The sequence below is a fragment of the Arabidopsis lyrata genome, assembly GCF_000004255.2.
Source record: "Arabidopsis lyrata subsp. lyrata unplaced genomic scaffold ARALYscaffold_6, whole genome shotgun sequence".
In the NCBI taxonomy this organism is placed as follows: Eukaryota; Viridiplantae; Streptophyta; class Magnoliopsida; order Brassicales; family Brassicaceae; genus Arabidopsis; species Arabidopsis lyrata.
In genome coordinates this window covers 19556378-19572236 of record NW_003302550.1, presented here as the reverse complement: position 1 = coordinate 19572236, position 15859 = coordinate 19556378, and the positions used below count along the sequence as shown (strand labels likewise).

The 15859-nt window shown below is 32.7% G+C and overlaps 5 protein-coding genes across 5 annotated transcripts; 2 read left to right on the top strand and 3 right to left on the bottom strand.

Moving 5' to 3' along the window:
* Window positions 1-774: 774 nt before the first annotated feature.
* Window positions 775-2366, top strand: LOC9308526 (uncharacterized oxidoreductase At4g09670). The gene is made up of 2 exons (XM_002874538.2): window positions 775-1342; window positions 1556-2366. The coding sequence occupies exons 1-2, from the start codon at window positions 878-880 to the stop codon at window positions 2177-2179; spliced, it is 1089 nt and encodes a 362-aa protein (XP_002874584.1). The 5' UTR covers window positions 775-877; the 3' UTR covers window positions 2180-2366.
* Window positions 2367-2534: 168 nt separating this feature from the next.
* Window positions 2535-3993, bottom strand: LOC110227677 (probable inactive serine/threonine-protein kinase fnkC). The gene is made up of 4 exons (XM_021022807.1): window positions 3458-3993; window positions 3091-3370; window positions 2839-3005; window positions 2535-2747 (listed from the first exon to the last, which is right to left on the bottom strand). The coding sequence occupies exons 1-4, from the start codon at window positions 3624-3626 to the stop codon at window positions 2599-2601; spliced, it is 765 nt and encodes a 254-aa protein (XP_020878466.1). The 5' UTR covers window positions 3627-3993; the 3' UTR covers window positions 2535-2598.
* Window positions 3994-9712: 5719 nt separating this feature from the next.
* On the bottom strand, window positions 9713-10837 carry LOC9308525. Its single transcript, XM_021020472.1, has 4 exons — window positions 10654-10837; window positions 10296-10575; window positions 10029-10195; window positions 9713-9885 (listed from the first exon to the last, which is right to left on the bottom strand). Exons 1-4 carry the CDS (start codon window positions 10820-10822, stop codon window positions 9728-9730), a joined length of 774 nt encoding a protein of 257 aa, XP_020876131.1. The 5' UTR covers window positions 10823-10837; the 3' UTR covers window positions 9713-9727.
* A 2413-nt stretch (window positions 10838-13250) lies between these two features.
* Window positions 13251-14286, bottom strand: LOC9310651 (ATP synthase subunit delta, chloroplastic). Its single transcript, XM_021022702.1, has one exon. The coding sequence runs from the start codon at window positions 14151-14153 to the stop codon at window positions 13452-13454; it is 702 nt and encodes a 233-aa protein (XP_020878361.1). The 5' UTR covers window positions 14154-14286; the 3' UTR covers window positions 13251-13451.
* On the top strand, window positions 14261-14453 carry LOC110227657. Its single transcript, XM_021022703.1, is given in 2 exon segments — window positions 14261-14342; window positions 14345-14453. Coding segments are annotated over 2 exon segments (138 nt in total). The 3' UTR covers window positions 14401-14453.
* The last annotated feature ends 1406 nt before the right edge of the window (window positions 14454-15859 follow it).

Sequence of the window (15859 nt, the reverse complement as noted above, 5' to 3'; positions counted from 1 at the left end):
CGATCATGCGATAACTCCGCCGACCTTTTCACCAAATCATTGCCCGCTTCAATACTCCGGAAGCTCATCCAACAAATAGGAATGCGTAGACTTAGAGATCTACGGTGATGCTCTAATCAGGGGGAGTAATGCGTGTTGTACTCTTTTTCCTTCACCATGGTTTTTCCCACTGGGTTTTCCTGGTAAGGTTTTAATGAGGCAACATTCCCCAGCGTATTATCGAGATCCCGATTGACCATCAGGTCCGGTTACTCCGTCCAAGGGGGAGTGTTATAATACATCATATTGGACTTATAACCGGGCCCAATAAGCCCATCAGGGTTATTCATTATGTACTCTAAAACCCTAGGTTTATATGTCTATATATATGTATCATTATTCATGGAATGGAATAAGAGAACAATAAGTTTCACAACATACATTTCTTTGTTAAGTGAATCAATGGTGTATCTTACAATGGAGTGGAAGACCATATTTATAGTACCAAATAATTTCACCAAACCATTCCACTACTCCAAACTATTCCACTTCACCAAACCATTCCACTACACTAAAACTATTCCATTATTTTATGGTAGTGATTGAATGACTTACGAGCTCCATTCAATATTCAAGAGTTTAATTTTTGTAACACTGTAATGGTTTTTTTATTTTTCTTTTACTTTCCTAAAAAATAAAAATAGGTGAGAAATTATAACCTTTTTGGTAAGAAAAAACCAAAACAAAAGAATTATTTAAAACTTGGGATTATCCTCTTCTCTATAACGTATCTTCTTCTCTCGTGTCCTACCTAATTATATCTCTCTACCTGTTTCATTCTCTCTATCACCACTCGCTCTCATCTCTCGCCGGAAAAAAAAAATCCATACCCACAACAATGGCTACCGACACCCAAATCCGAATCGGAGTAATGGGTTGTGCCGACATCGCTCGAAAGGTCTCTCGAGCCATCAACCTCGCTCCCAACGCCACAATCGCCGCCGTAGCAAGCCGGTCTTTAGAAAAAGCCAAATCTTTCGCCACCGCCAATAACTACCCAGAATCAACCAAAATCCACGGCTCTTACGAATCAATCCTCGAAGATCCAGAGATCGATGCTCTCTATGTTCCTCTGCCCACTAGTCTTCACGTTGAGTGGGCTATTAAAGCAGCTGAGAAAGGGAAACATATCCTTTTGGAGAAGCCTGTTGCTATGAATGTAACTGAGTTTGATAAGATTGTTGTTGCTTGTGAAGCTAATGGTGTTCAGATTATGGATGGTACTATGTGGGTTCATAATCCTAGAACTGCTTTGCTTAAAGAGTTTTTGTCTGATTCTGAACGTTTTGGTCAGCTTAAAACTGTAAGTTAGTGTTTGGTTTTCATGAAATTTTATGTCTTTGTTGTTGGAATTGGATTGGCATTGATTCTAGTTTTTTGGGTTTCTTTAAAGTTTGTAGCTTTGGTTCTCACTGCATAGGTTTGATCAAGTTTCTGGCTTGTGTAGTTTTCTAGCTTCTTGAAGATTTGATAGTGTCTTGAAAGTGTTGTTTATACATGATGTTTGAATCTGTAGGTACAGAGTTGTTTCTCATTTGCTGGAGATGAAGAGTTTCTCAAAAACGATATCCGTGTGAAACCGGGTCTTGATGGGCTTGGTGCGTTAGGAGATGCTGGGTGGTACACGATTCGAGCAACTCTTTTGGCTAATAACTTTGAGCTTCCGAAAACTGTGACGGCTTTTCCCGGGGCTGTGTTAAACAAGGCAGGAGTGATTCTTTCCTGTGGAGCATCTTTGAGCTGGGAAGACGGACGAACTGCAACTATATATTGTTCGTTTTTGGCGAACTTAACAATGGAGATAACTGCCATTGGAACAAAAGGCACACTTCGTGTTCACGACTTTATTATCCCGTATAAGGAGTCTGAGGCGTCGTTTACCACGAGCACTAAAGCTTGGTTCAATGACCTTGTGACTGCGTGGGTTAGTCCCCCGAGTGAGCACACGGTTAAGACAGAGCTTCCGCAAGAGGCATGTATGGTGAGGGAATTTGCTCGATTGGTTGGAGAAATCAAGAACAATGGTGCAAAGCCTGATGGGTACTGGCCTAGTATTAGCCGAAAGACGCAACTGGTTGTTGATGCTGTTAAAGAGTCTGTTGATAAAAACTATCAACAGATTAGTCTCTCTGGTCGTTGAAGGAAAGGACACAACTTATAAATGTTGTCATGAGTTCTCTCCTCTCTCGCTCTCTATGTTCAAACTTTGATCATCCGTTTAAGTGTCGTTACCAATATGTTTGGTCTTCTGCTGTGTCCGCCTGTATCCGGATGGTTGTATGTATGTTATTATTACTAATAAAAATGTAAAATTTAATGTTACTAGATGAATACTTGCATTCAGTTTATAAATATAAAGTTACTTCAACATTTTTAAGAAGAACAGATTAGTGACTATTTGGCCTTCTGGAAGTTGCAAATGAGAACAAGTTAACTTTTAGACTCTAGCATCCATGGAACTCAATTACTAAATTTAACTTAATTAATACATTAACAAAAGTTATAAAAATTTAAAAATTGTAAACAAAATCTATGACTTTTGGGGGTTAGGTAAAGGAATTAAGAATAGTTGGTCGCAGAAACAACTTTAAATTCGACCTCAACATTCAAAGTATCTTTCTTGTCCAAGTAAGACTTTCGAAGTTCAGCTGTAGACACGAAGTGATCCCAACCACAACTTTGGCTTGGTCTATTGAACCACCAGTTAACTGCAATAAGACAGATTACATCTCGTTAGCCATAATTAATTTCTCCTCATAAGCTAAGAAATAATAAAGTAAACAGTGTTCTATAACATACGCTTGCATGTTAAGTGATTGGATCCACGTGGGTCTTCAACTTTCACATGTGCTTGCACGTAAATTTTTTCATCGTTCTTTAAAATTTCACCATCAGCTAAATACAGATAAATGGATAACCATTTACTATCTGGTGTAGAGTAGCCCTTGGGATACACCTTGAGAACCCTACAAAACATTATTATGCACTTGTTAACAATCTTATGCTCTCCCGTATGTGTATATGTACATAAAAAAAAATTAATTATGATACCATTTTTTTCCTCCCTTTGAAAAGCTGTCTGATGTGTGAGGATTCTCCTTTATCTTAGAGAAATTATTAATAGTCCAAGAGAACTTAGGATAAGGAAGTTTCACAAAAGAGAGCATTTCCCATTTGGTTGGAGGTGGAACAACAATAATATCAACACCAAACTCACAATGATCTCCATCAAAGAGGTATCCGTTTTTATGGTCGTTGAATGTATCAAGCGCAAGCACTTGCGGTAATCCCCCCATCGTTTTTAATGTATTGAACGGCTTCGAATCCACATCTATATATAGATATATGCAATATTAGTACATATATATATATATATACAGAAAGAACTATAAGAAAAAAAATACATGTACATACATACCTTGGATTGTAAGGTACTTATTTTCTTTTTTGTTAAAGACGAAAAATCGGATATCTGCATAAATCTCAGTTGGTGGTGTAGCCTTGAGGCTTGTACTATCTATTTCAACATAGATTGAAATAAATCCACTCCCATTGTCCTTGTCGTTTCCTTTTGGGTATATGATCATTCTCCTGAAAAATATTTATGCACAAGGAAAGATGATATATCATATAAAACAATAAATAAAGATTAATTATTCTGATGATATATGATGAATGATATTGAGGTAGATAAAACATCTATATGGAACATACCACTGGTAATCACCAGAGGAGAAAAGTCGAGATTGGTATTTGCCATCTGAGTGAAGGGTTGAGCTTTGGAGTTGAGAGAGGTTCTGGAATTTGATGGAATAGGAAGAAGGAGGACGTTCTCTCCAACTCTGCATAGTTGTGGAAGATATGTTTGACAACATTGTAGACAAACTTTTCTTCCTCCAAAACTGAATTGCAACACAAAAGATCCGAAAATTTGTTAATATATATGAGAGAGAGGAATAGAGAAGAATGAAAGAATCTATACTATATAAAAGTCGAGGCTATAAGCTCCTGAAGCCGTCCACCTAGGATTTAAAACGACCAATCGCGGTTTGACATCTCATTAATTAACTTTTTTAGGCAAGACGTTAATTAACATTATTAAATTATAAAATTTTCTATAGAATAGAAATGTAAACTTTTGAAAAATAGTATGTGGAAATAAGAAAATGTAAAAGTTATTTATTAGAATATTGAAAGAATAATAACATTGTTAGTCTCATTATAATAGCTTCCAAATAAATTAAGAAAAATTTCTAATTCTAAAATAATGTAGTTAACAGGAATTGGATAATAAATTGATCATTATTAGTCTCACTACATTTGTTTGTATTCCATCTTTAATCAAAATAGCAATTTGTTAATTCATATTTTAAAAATAAATGAATTTGAAGCCATTTCTATACTATATCAAAGTTGAAGCTAGGAAAATAGATATCATAATTATATTATCTGCGAGTAAATTTGTTGTGGTGGCTCGATGAGTCCAAAAATGAAACTACAAGTATTTTGATTTTTGACCACAATAACCATCTCACTGATTAACGTTTTTAAAGTTTATGAATTTATAAAAAAATATATGTTGAGAAACAAGAGAAAATTAACATAAAAAATCTACGGAAGCAAAAGACATATAAATTTGATATCGTAATATCTAGAAAACTCCAAAGTATAAATAGTAGATATCTAAAATACTTCTTGGATATAAGAATCTCTATGCCAAAAACGAATATTTTTGGTATTTTGAAATTTGAATGATCAGATGTACTCTTAGTCCCTTGTGTATATCTTTTAGATTTGATATTGTATAAAATAAATGGCAAAATATATGTTGACTTAATTAGGTTAGGATCAAAAATTTAATTACAATGATACATTTTTTAAGATACATATCGGCAGAAAAGACAAATCCAAGAACCTTTCACAGCCTCTACGATTATTATAAATACTTTTATTGGATTATTATATCAGCTCAAATCGACCTATGTAGCTTCAAATTAGCATAATAGTTACCGATGTTTACGTCAATCGCATATTGGATGTGTGGAAGTCAAAATGGCAATCGTTGCATGCAAATTTGGAGAATTTTACAACTGACATGCACATATCAAAGTATAGGATCAAAAAGTTAAATCCCATCTATAGAGGAGGTAAGCTTGCATATATCCCATTTATATTAGATAGATTGTTTGGTGTGTTTTTGATATTTAGATACAAACATATTTTTTGAAATTCAGTTTTAGGCCACTAAATGGTTGAATACGTGCGATGGAAATATAATCTTATATTTTTTTTTGTTTACCATTAACCTGTTTTGGTTATTTTATATTTTATTAGGATTTTGAGTTTTTATTTTAAATTGCATATCAGTTGCTAGGTAGAATGATAATTAAGTTTGATTGCATCTTCTACATCCGTAAGCTATTGTCGACCTCTATTGTGTGTTTTTTTTTCTTTCCGTTGTTTGTTGTGTGTTAAATAATTTCCGGTGGTTTCAAATGTTTTGTATAATTTTGTAACAATCTTATCATTTGTATTAAAGATTTTGTAGGCCGAGACATAGAATCTTGAGATAAATGCAAATATTGTAATAGAAAATATTTGTTGTGCCACTACAATAAGATGAGTGCGATTGTTTTATTGCGTAGTATCTCATTTATAGGTTATAATGTATAAAAATCGTTTTTGGATATGTAGAAAGTGGAGTCACTACTTTGATATGCTTGCAAATCATAAAATTTGTTGAGATGATACTGAACTAGAAAATAGAATACCATTTAAAAGTTAAAAGTGAGATGTTATATATTGATCAAGATATTAGAAATGAATTTCAGGGAAAAAATAAAGAAATAAGTAGTAGAGAGTTGACACGATAATCTATATGTGTAAGGTGTTTAAGAATCCGATTAAATATTATAAATCTGGTTTCATTGTCATATAATCAGATTAAGTGTATGGGTATAATACATAGCTAAACAAAAAATAAATATTTATTCTCTTAGATGGAAAATTATGCTGATTTTTATGTATATGAAAAAGTTGCAACAATGTTAAAAACATATGTCAATTGTTGTAGTTAAACTCTAAAAAATAATTCTTTAAGTAGGGTGAGGTAGGAAGCCAATGTTTTAAAAGTTGTCCGAATAAAAGTAAGAGCATCTTATCACTCATTCTCAACTAGAAGAAATACAAAATTTTTTTCTTAGAAAACAGATTGATTTTTTTTGTTTTTTTTATTATAAGATAACATACTAAAAAATCAGTAGTTAACTTTTGTTTTCTCTTGGGATCAACTTCAAGTAACTAATATTTTTGAAATGTTAGATTTTAGTGATAGGATATAAAAGTATATGGACGTTTACAGTATTACTAACTTGATTGAGAACTAATGTGGCACCAAAGAAAACAATGAAGACATTTAGACCTATGTAATCAACTCGAAGTAGTTAATATGTTCAAAATTTGATATTTTAGTGATAGGATATAAGAGTATTCAACCGTTTAAAGTAGCACTAATCCGATTGAGAACCAATATGACACCAAAGAAGACAATGAAGATAGTTAGACCAATGCGATATGGCTTGAAGGAGGAAGTTAGTAACTTCTGATATTTTAGCCCTAAGTTTGAATTCATTTTAGATACTATTGTACAATGCAAAATTAATACTGATAAACTAAATATAACTCAATTCGGACTGAATTTCCAATATACAATGATAGTGTTTTAACAACTATTATTATATATACTAGGTTATGAACCCCGCGATATCGCGGGGAACTCATTTTCAACAAATATATTTTATTACGTTTATGAATTAAATTATTATTATAATATATTCAAATAATTGAATTACTATATAAAATTAATTATTATAATATATTCAAATAATTGAATTACTAGCGGGTCAAAACCAAAAAGATATAAAAACACAACCAGAAAATAACGTCAACACAAAAAGTAACCGTCAATATTTTAACGAAGAGTTGCGATAAAAAGACATAACCGAGAAAAAATAACCGTCGATATTTTAACGGAAAGTTGCGATAAATAACACAACCGAGAAAAAATAACTGTTAATATTTTAACGAAAAGTTGCGATAAAAAGACAACAAAAAAAGTAAATGTCAACATTTTTACGAAAAGTTATGATAAAAAGACACATAAAAAAAAATAACTGTCAACGAAAAATGTAACCGTAAATATTTTAACGAAGAGTTGCGATAAAAGACACAACCGAGAAAAAATAACAGTCAATATTTAAACAAAAAATTGCGATAAAAAGACACAAACGGAAAAAAATAACCGTCAATATTTTAACGAAGAGTTGCGATAAAAAGACACAACCGAGAAAAATAACCATCAATATTTTAACGGAAAGTTGCGATAGAAAGACACAACCGAGAAAAAGAAACCATCGATATTTTAACGGAAAGATACGATAAAAAGACAAAAACAAAAAAAAAAGAAACCGTCAATATTTTAACTGAAAGTTACGATAAAAAGACACAACCGAAAAAATAACCATCAATGAAAAATTGTAACCGTAAATATTTTAACAAAGAGCTAGGACAAAAAGATACAACCGAGAAAAAATAACCGTTAATCTTTTAACGAAAAGTTGCGATAAAAAAACACAAACGAGAAAAGTAATGTTAATATTTTAACGGAAAGTTGCGATAAAAAGACACAACAAAAAAAATAATCGTCAACGAAAAAAAGAACCGTCAATATTTTAATGAAGAGTTGCTATAAAAAGACACAACCGAGAAAAAATAACCGTCAAACTTTTAACGGAAAGTTGCGATAGAAAGATACAAACAAAAAAAATGACCGTCAATATTTTAACGGAAAGTTACGATAAAAGACACAACCAAAAAATAACTGTCAACGAAAAAAGTAACCGTCAATATTTTAACGAAGAGTTGCGATAAAAAGATACAACCGAGAAAAACTAACTGTCAATATTTTAGCAAAAAATTGCGATAAAAAGACACAACCAAGAAAAAAATAACCGTCAATATTTTAACAGACAAAAAAAGACACAATCGGGAAAAAAATATCGTCAATATTTTAACAAAAAGTTATGATAAAACCAGAAACGAAAAAGTAACCGTCAATATTTTAACGGAAAGTTGCGAGAAAAAAAAAACACAACCAAAAAAATAACTGTCAACGAAAAAAGTAACCGTTAATATTTTAACGAAAAGTTGCGAGAAAAAGACACAACCAAAAAATAACCGTCAACTAAACAATTAACCGTCAATATTTTAACGAAGAGTTGCGATAAAAATACACAACCGAGAAAAAATAACCGTCAACATTTTAACGGAAAGTTGCGATAAAAAGACACAACCGAGAAAAAATAACCGTCAATATTTTAACGGAAAACTGCGATAAAAAGACACAAACGAATAAAGTAACAACCAATATTTTAACGGAAAGTTGCAATGAAAAGACACAAACAAAAAAAAACCGTCAATATTTTAATGAAGAGTTGCGATAAAAAACACACCCGAAAAAATAACTGTTAATATTTTAACGGAAAGTTACGATAAAGAGACACAACCGTTCAGAAGTGCAAAATACATTTATTGAGGTTGTTATTTTGGCTAATAAAACCAATTTGATATGTAGTCTAATGGTTGATGTAAAAAAACTTCGTAGTATTACTAACTATACAAAAAATACAATGAAATTATATAATAGAAAGACGTAACTTTAAATGAATAAATGCAACTATAAAGATATAATTGTAAACTGAAAAGATACGACTGTAATTTAACATATATAACCGTAAATAATTCAACGAATTCAAAGAGAAAATTCAATAAAAAGACATAACCGTAAAAAAATAACCGATTTAAACGAAAGGTTGCGATAAAAAAACGCAACCGTTCAGATGTGCAAATGGTATTTATTAGATTGCTATTATATATAGATATTTATTTTTATGAAAACAAATATGAAAAACCCACGCGTAGCGTGGGTTCAAAACCTAGTTAAAAATAAAAAAGTATCGGTATCCACAAGCACAGATTGGTCTTCTTCTTCCACTAGGGTTTTAAGGCTTTGGAAACGTGAGCTTTCCTTGTAAAACCTATCTGATCTCTCTAGTCTCTCCTCAAAGCCATGAGACCAAATATATATACTGGTGTAACCCTAGGGTTTGACCCTGGCTGACGTGGAAATCATTGGTCTTCCAATTACAAATTGGAGTGCAACTTTTCGTTGTATGTTTATCCAATGTATATATCGTCCAAATCCTATATATCACATATTTTTTTTTTATATATCGTATATTATGAGATAAATCTTTTAACCTAATCGTCGAAAAATAAAATCTTAAACCTAAATATTAGTTTAATCCAAATTCTACCCATATATTGCTCTAATTTTAGATTGTTTATAATCATGATCAATCAAAAAAGAACAACAAATATTTGTTGATTTGAATTTGATTAAACAGTTTTCAAACATTTTTAAGAAGATTTGTTGTAAAGTTAACACGTTGACAGACAAAACTGGTCTTGTTATGAAAGTGAAAAATTGAATAATACCAAAAAGAAAATAACCGATCTTAAAATTTAAGACAATTTGGCGGATAATTGGTAAAGAATATAAAAACTAAATAACCTTAAAGATGATTTAAGAGCGTCTGGAAAACATAGATAGTCTAAAAAGTAGAACTAATCAGGTAACGGAAGAATATTTAGTTGCAGAAACAACTTTAAATTCGATCTCAACTTTCAAAGTGTCTTCCTTGTCCAAATAAGACTTTCGATGTTCAGCTACAGACACGAAATGATCCCAACCATAACCTAGGTCTGGTGTATCGAACCACCGGTTAACTGCAGTATGTAACATAGAATATGTATTGTAAGCATTGATTAATTAAGAAATGGGTAAGCTAGTAATTTCGTTATTAATGCTTAGTTCACCTCATATATCGAGTTGATTTAAGAAAGCTAGGAATAATAATTTATATACATACGCTGGATTGTCAGGTGATTGGATCCAAATGGGTCTTCAACTTTCACATCTGCTTGCACGTAAATCTTCTCATCTTCCTTTAAAATCTCACCATCAGCTAAGTACAGAAAAATGGATAACCATTCACTATCTTCTATAGAGTAGCCCTTGGGATACAACTTTAGAACCCTGCAAAATAATATTTTACACTTGGTTAATATTCATATACATAATCTTAAACTTAAAAGTAAGTAAAGATTTGTTGTAACATAATTTGTGTGTACTTTACCATTTCTTTCCTCCCTTTGAAAAGCTGTCAGATGTGTAAGGATTATCTTTTATCTCAGAGAAGTTTTTAACAATCCAAGAGAACTTAGGATAAGGAAGTTTCACAAAAGATAACATTTCCCATTTGGTTGGAGGTGGAACAACAATGATATCAACACCAAACTCACAATGATCTCCATCAAAGAGGTATCCATTATTACGATCATTGAATGTATCAAGTGCAAGCACTTGCGGCAATCCCCACATTGTTCTTAGTGTATTGAACGGCTTCGATTCCACATCTGGGTATACAAAGAAACATCATATATCAAGAGAGCACAAGCGAATATAAATAAATGAATACACATGAACATACATACCTTGAATAGTAAAGTACTTGTTTTCTTTTTTGTTAAAAACAAAAAACTGGAGATTTGCATACACCTCAGTTGGAGTTGTGGAGATGAGGCTTGTGCTATCTATTTCGACATACATTGAAATAAATCCACTCCCATTGTCCTTGTCGTTACCTTTTGGGTATATGATCATTCTCCTAAAGTTTTAAGAAACAATAGTGAATAAGGCAAGATGATACATCATTAAAAGAATTAATGGACAAAAGAATGATGAAAGAAGTGTAAGTCTATGGGACTTGTGTGACACTAGATAAGTCAATACACAAGACGTACCATTTGTAATCACCAGAGGAGAAATGTCGAGATAGGTATTTGCCATCAGAGTGAAGAGTTGAGCTCTCAAATTGGGAGAGGTTTTCGACTTTGATGGAGTAGGAAGAAGGAGGACGTTCTCTCCAACTCTCTAGAGTTGTCGAAGAAATGTTTGAACACATGATTTCACTGTTTCTTTTTCCTTCCTGAATTGCTTATACAAGAGAACGGAGGGTTTGTTTATATATAGAGTTGAGAGAGGAGATGAAGCGTTGGTTATAATAGAAATTAAATTGTTTATTAAAAAATTTATTAGCAAAAAGAGGTGTCTTGGAAATAACATGACGGTAATGACAAAGCTCACGCTTAGAATACGAAGAGCCATGGCTTGTGAACCCTAGTGTTGCCATAGTGAAGTAGGTACGTGATTAGTGCCTTTACGGATGTTTAGACGTTAGAACGTTAAATGTAGGAATATTAATAGCGTATTGAAAATCCATTAGGGTTTTTAATGAGGATGTTCATATAACTTATTACAAGCAAGCCCATCACAGAAAGCTAATTAATTGGGCCGAACATTTAAGCCTGAAGAACATAGAGGATAAGAAATACTAGGTGATGTTTGATTTGTTTTTGGCATCGAGAATGATTTATGATGAAAGTGATAAAATGAGATATTGGTCCGAAGTAGGTTGTGACATGTTGGAAGATAGGATATTTAAAGAAAATAGTAGAATTGGTATAACAATGAAAAATGAATTTTCTCAAATCCAATGATTAAATAACATCCCCTTTTAATTAGTTAACTATAGAAAAATGAATTTCTACAAAAATAAAAAAAAATCTTCCAAATCACCATTTTCTCAAAAGTGGCGAAAATAGTGACTTAGAGGTTTTTTTTGGAAGAAAACCTAGGCCTGGGCAAAAAAACCGTACCCGAGTACCCGAACCGAAACCGACCCGAAAAAACCGGTTCGGGGCGGGTACGGGTATTAGCTATTTACCCTATTGGGTCTTGTATTGCCGTACCCGTGGGTATAGGGTAAAACCCGATCCGAACCCGATACCCGAACGGGTACCCGATTACCCGAAATTACATATACTTATACATATAAAACTTTTTATATATGTAATATTTGAGCTAAATACATTTATATCTAAATATCCGAGAATAGTTACCAAAAATTAAATGCACTTATATTTAAATATTTAAGACAAAATATATTTATACGCGAGATGCTTGTAAATTTTTTAAATATTTGGAAAAAATTCCGGTTATTTGGATAAATTTTCGGGTGAAACTCGGATATTAGAGTAAAATTGCGGATAAATTTCGGATATTAGGATAAAATTTCGGATAAAATTCGGGTATTTGGTAAAATTTTGGGTATTTGGGTATAAAATACCCGAACCCGATGGGTACCCGATTTTTTTGGGTATTTAGCGGTTCTAAAAATCTAAACCCGAACCGACCCGAACCCGATTAGATCCGAACCGAAACCGAACTGATATTTTAGATTTACCCTATTGGGTCCTAAACTCCTCTACCCGAAAGACCCGTACCCGATCGGGTTTTACCCGAACCCGACCCGCATACCCGAATGCCCAGCCCTAAGAAAACCTATAATAATAATTTACAATTAATGGTTTGAGTTTAGATTAAAATAACGGATGGAATGTAAATTAAGTGACATTTGAGACCGGTTTGACTTTTATGGTCGTTTAGATCTTCGAGAATCGAGATCATTTGGTTTTGGGGATTGTTTTGATCTTCAAAATTGTGGCATTTGAAATTGTTTTGATCTTCAAGAACATTCTGGTATACGGATCGTTTTGATATTCATGATCGTTTGGCCTTTGGCTTTGAAATGATATTGATAATCATGCAACTCTACTAATCCTGAATCGACAATGTAGCATCTTACTCTGTTGCCGGTTATGTTGGTTGTCCAAACACAACATCAGTTTATTTAGAAGACGATTTAGTATCTTTGTCCTTACAAACTACAAGTTGCAAACATTGTGGGAGAAATCAATTGTCAAAAACGTTTTGCTCATGCTCAATTGCCTTATGAATACAATGACACTTATGTTATCCGATAACATAAGCTTTGTCTATCTCTCCTAGCAACCCGGTCCAACATCAACAAACCAAACATGTAGAGATAGATTTACACTTTCTTTACAATATAACAGTTCAAAGTTCTTCACTCGAACCGGCGACCTCTAAGATTCCTAGGATCTTTACCAGTTAAGCTAACGACATTTAATTCAAAAGCAATTTAATCGTAAAATCATTCCCCGAATCGTAAAAACTGTAAACAATCTATTCGATTTCGATGCATTTTTACCCGATTTCGAATTACAAAGATAATAAACTCAGAATTATTATTACATCATCAGTATATTATATGATTGATTAATAGAGAAAGAAGAAGAAGAAGAAAAAAAAAAAAAATTGCACAGAAAAAAAAAACCATTCTCAAATTTCTCTTAATACAATTCCCAATTCAAGTAGCTAATTGAATCTCACCAAGTTCAAGCTGTTGAGCAATATCTTCAAGCTGCTTCTTCACACTCATATCAATAAGCTTCGAACCGGAATCACCATACCGAATCGTAAAACCAGCCACAAGACTCGGATCAATAACCGTCTTAACCCGAACATTCTTAGCTCCGGTTAACTTCTGAACCTGTTTCGCAATCTGAGCTAATTGCGGCGGTTCCAATTTCACCACCGACCTAACCTCCGCCAATTGTGTATCCGTTAGCTTATTGTAAACCAATTCAAACTCTTTAACAATCTCCGTCATTATATTGATCCGATTCGCGTCGACGAGGACGTTGAGGAAGTTAGAGGTATGAGATTGAAGAGATGATGATTTCACGATGTCGTCGATGACTTGACGTTTCTTCTCGACGGTGATCGTTGGATTCGCGAAGAAGTTTAGTACTTGTGGATCTGAGAAGACTTGATCGAGTTTTTCGATGTCTGCGACTGTTAATTCCATTGTGTCGTTTCTTTTAGCGACGTCTGCTAAAGCCATCGCGTAGCTTGATGCTGCGGTGGCTGACATTCTTGCTCCGGCGGCGTTTCCGTTGTTGATTCGGATTGGGAAGGTTTTTCGGAGTGGGAGAGATCTGGCGATTTGGAAGGAGGATGGTGGGAGTTTTGATTGAAGAGAGAATAGAGTTTGTTGAAGAGACGCCATTGTTGTTGAGAGAACTAGAGAGAAAGAGAGAGAGAGAGAGAGAGATTTGTGGTTTCTCGGAGACGATAGAGGAGGAGGAGATGAAGAAGGTAAGGTTTTTGGGGGAGATGAGAATGGACGGTGGAGATTTTGGATTGTGGTTAGATTGACGGTGGAGATTGGAAGGTTTATCTTGTGTGGAGTTGTTTTCAGAGGATTAGGCTGTGGTTTGAGGAGGAGTGAGGATTCGACACGTGGTGTTGTTTGATTGGTGAGATATCTGTGTTCCATATTTGAGTTAAAAGGATTTGATTCTTGTTATCCAAATTTTTATGTCACAAATCTATACTAGTATTTCTCTTGTCATTTTGGTGACTGGTGGGTAAAAATGCTGCCAGGTTATATTTGGATATCCGATCCGTTTACAAATTTTGGTCATAAAAAATTTGTTGGGTCGGGTTATAGTTAACTCAACTCATACACCGGATATTCCATATTTAATAATTTATATATTTAGAAGATCTGATTAAGATTTAGAATTATGATTCTCCTGTCATCTTTGTTTGATTTGTTTTTAACTGTTTTGAATCATCATATAATACATAAAGTAAAAAAAATCAATTTTTTTTCTGCATATATTGTGATTCAAGATTTAAAAAACGGACATATATTATCCAATTGACGAAAATGTGTGTTCAACGTTCTACATCGATTAAAATATTTAGACAATGATTCAGAATCATATCATTAATAAGATCAACATTAACAAAATAAATGAGTTTTTTTAGCCGGACGGGTTTGGCGGGACGGGTTTTTGAATCAACAATAATAAAAATATTAAAATATCATTAATCCGTCGCTTCAATACTGATTAAATCCTTAATTTTTTTTTAATACCACCAATATTAGACATATTAAATCAGTCTCATTCAGAAAAGATTGTATAAAACCAAAAATTGTCTCGTGGTATAATGTTACTTAATAACAATTGTAAACTATAAAATATAAATATCTTAGAAAATGATACAATTTGCAAACTTTTATATATAATAAATAATCGTTAAATTTTAAAAATTACGACTTTTAGAAAACAAATCACGGGACGAGTTAAGAAGTTACATGACGGGTTATATTTCAGAACGAAGTTATATGGTGGACGAGTTTGAATCAATATTTATAAAATTTTAAAATATCATTAACATGTCGCTTTAGTACAGATTAAATCTTCAGTTTTTTAAAATATAAATGTCCTAGAGAATGATGTAATTTGAACTTTTATACAAAATAAATAATCATTAAATTTTAAAATAAAAAAAAATCACAGGACGGGTTAAGAAATTATGGAACGGGTTATATTTCGGAACGGGTTTATATGGCGGACAAATTTGAATCAATATTTATAAATATCATTAACATGCCGTTTTAATAAGGGTTAAATTAAATCCTCAGGTTATTAACAATTGTTTCGTGGACTCGTGGTATACCGTTACTTAATAACAATTGTAAACTATAATAATATAAATAAATATTTTATAAAGAGATATAATTTCAAAATATTTTTATACTAACTTTAAAAATAAATCATCCCACGGTGTACCGCGGGTTAAAATCTAGTTTTTATATTATTAGTTAAACAAAAGTTGAACCAATTAAGGTTGATGTGTGTTTGACCAAGGTTGGGGAGCCTCTGATTTAGCTAGAGGGTTCTGTTAAAATAGAGTTCAGCT

Excerpts from the sequence above, each read along its gene's own strand:
- LOC110227677 (XM_021022807.1), bottom strand. The coding sequence starts at position 3,626 with ATGATCATATACCCAAAAGGAAACGACAAGGACAATGGGAGTGGATTT. Across the intron at positions 3,006-3,090 it reads TCAAAGGGAGGAAAAAAATG|GGTTCTCAAGGTGTATCCCA; the intron begins GTATCATAATTA and ends AATGTTTTGTAG. Across the intron at positions 2,748-2,838 it reads CAATCACTTAACATGCAAGC|TTAACTGGTGGTTCAATAGA; the intron begins GTATGTTATAGA and ends GTCTTATTGCAG.
- LOC9308526 (XM_002874538.2), top strand. The coding sequence starts at position 878 with ATGGCTACCGACACCCAAATCCGAATCGGAGTAATGGGTTGTGCCGAC. Across the intron at positions 1,343-1,555 it reads GTTTTGGTCAGCTTAAAACT|GTACAGAGTTGTTTCTCATT; the intron begins GTAAGTTAGTGT and ends TTGAATCTGTAG.
- LOC9308525 (XM_021020472.1), bottom strand. The coding sequence starts at position 10,822 with ATGATCATATACCCAAAAGGTAACGACAAGGACAATGGGAGTGGATTT. Across the intron at positions 10,196-10,295 it reads TCAAAGGGAGGAAAGAAATG|GGTTCTAAAGTTGTATCCCA; the intron begins GTAAAGTACACA and ends ATTATTTTGCAG. Across the intron at positions 9,886-10,028 it reads CAATCACCTGACAATCCAGC|TTAACCGGTGGTTCGATACA; the intron begins GTATGTATATAA and ends TACATACTGCAG.
- LOC9310651 (XM_021022702.1), bottom strand. The coding sequence starts at position 14,153 with ATGGCGTCTCTTCAACAAACTCTATTCTCTCTTCAATCAAAACTCCCA.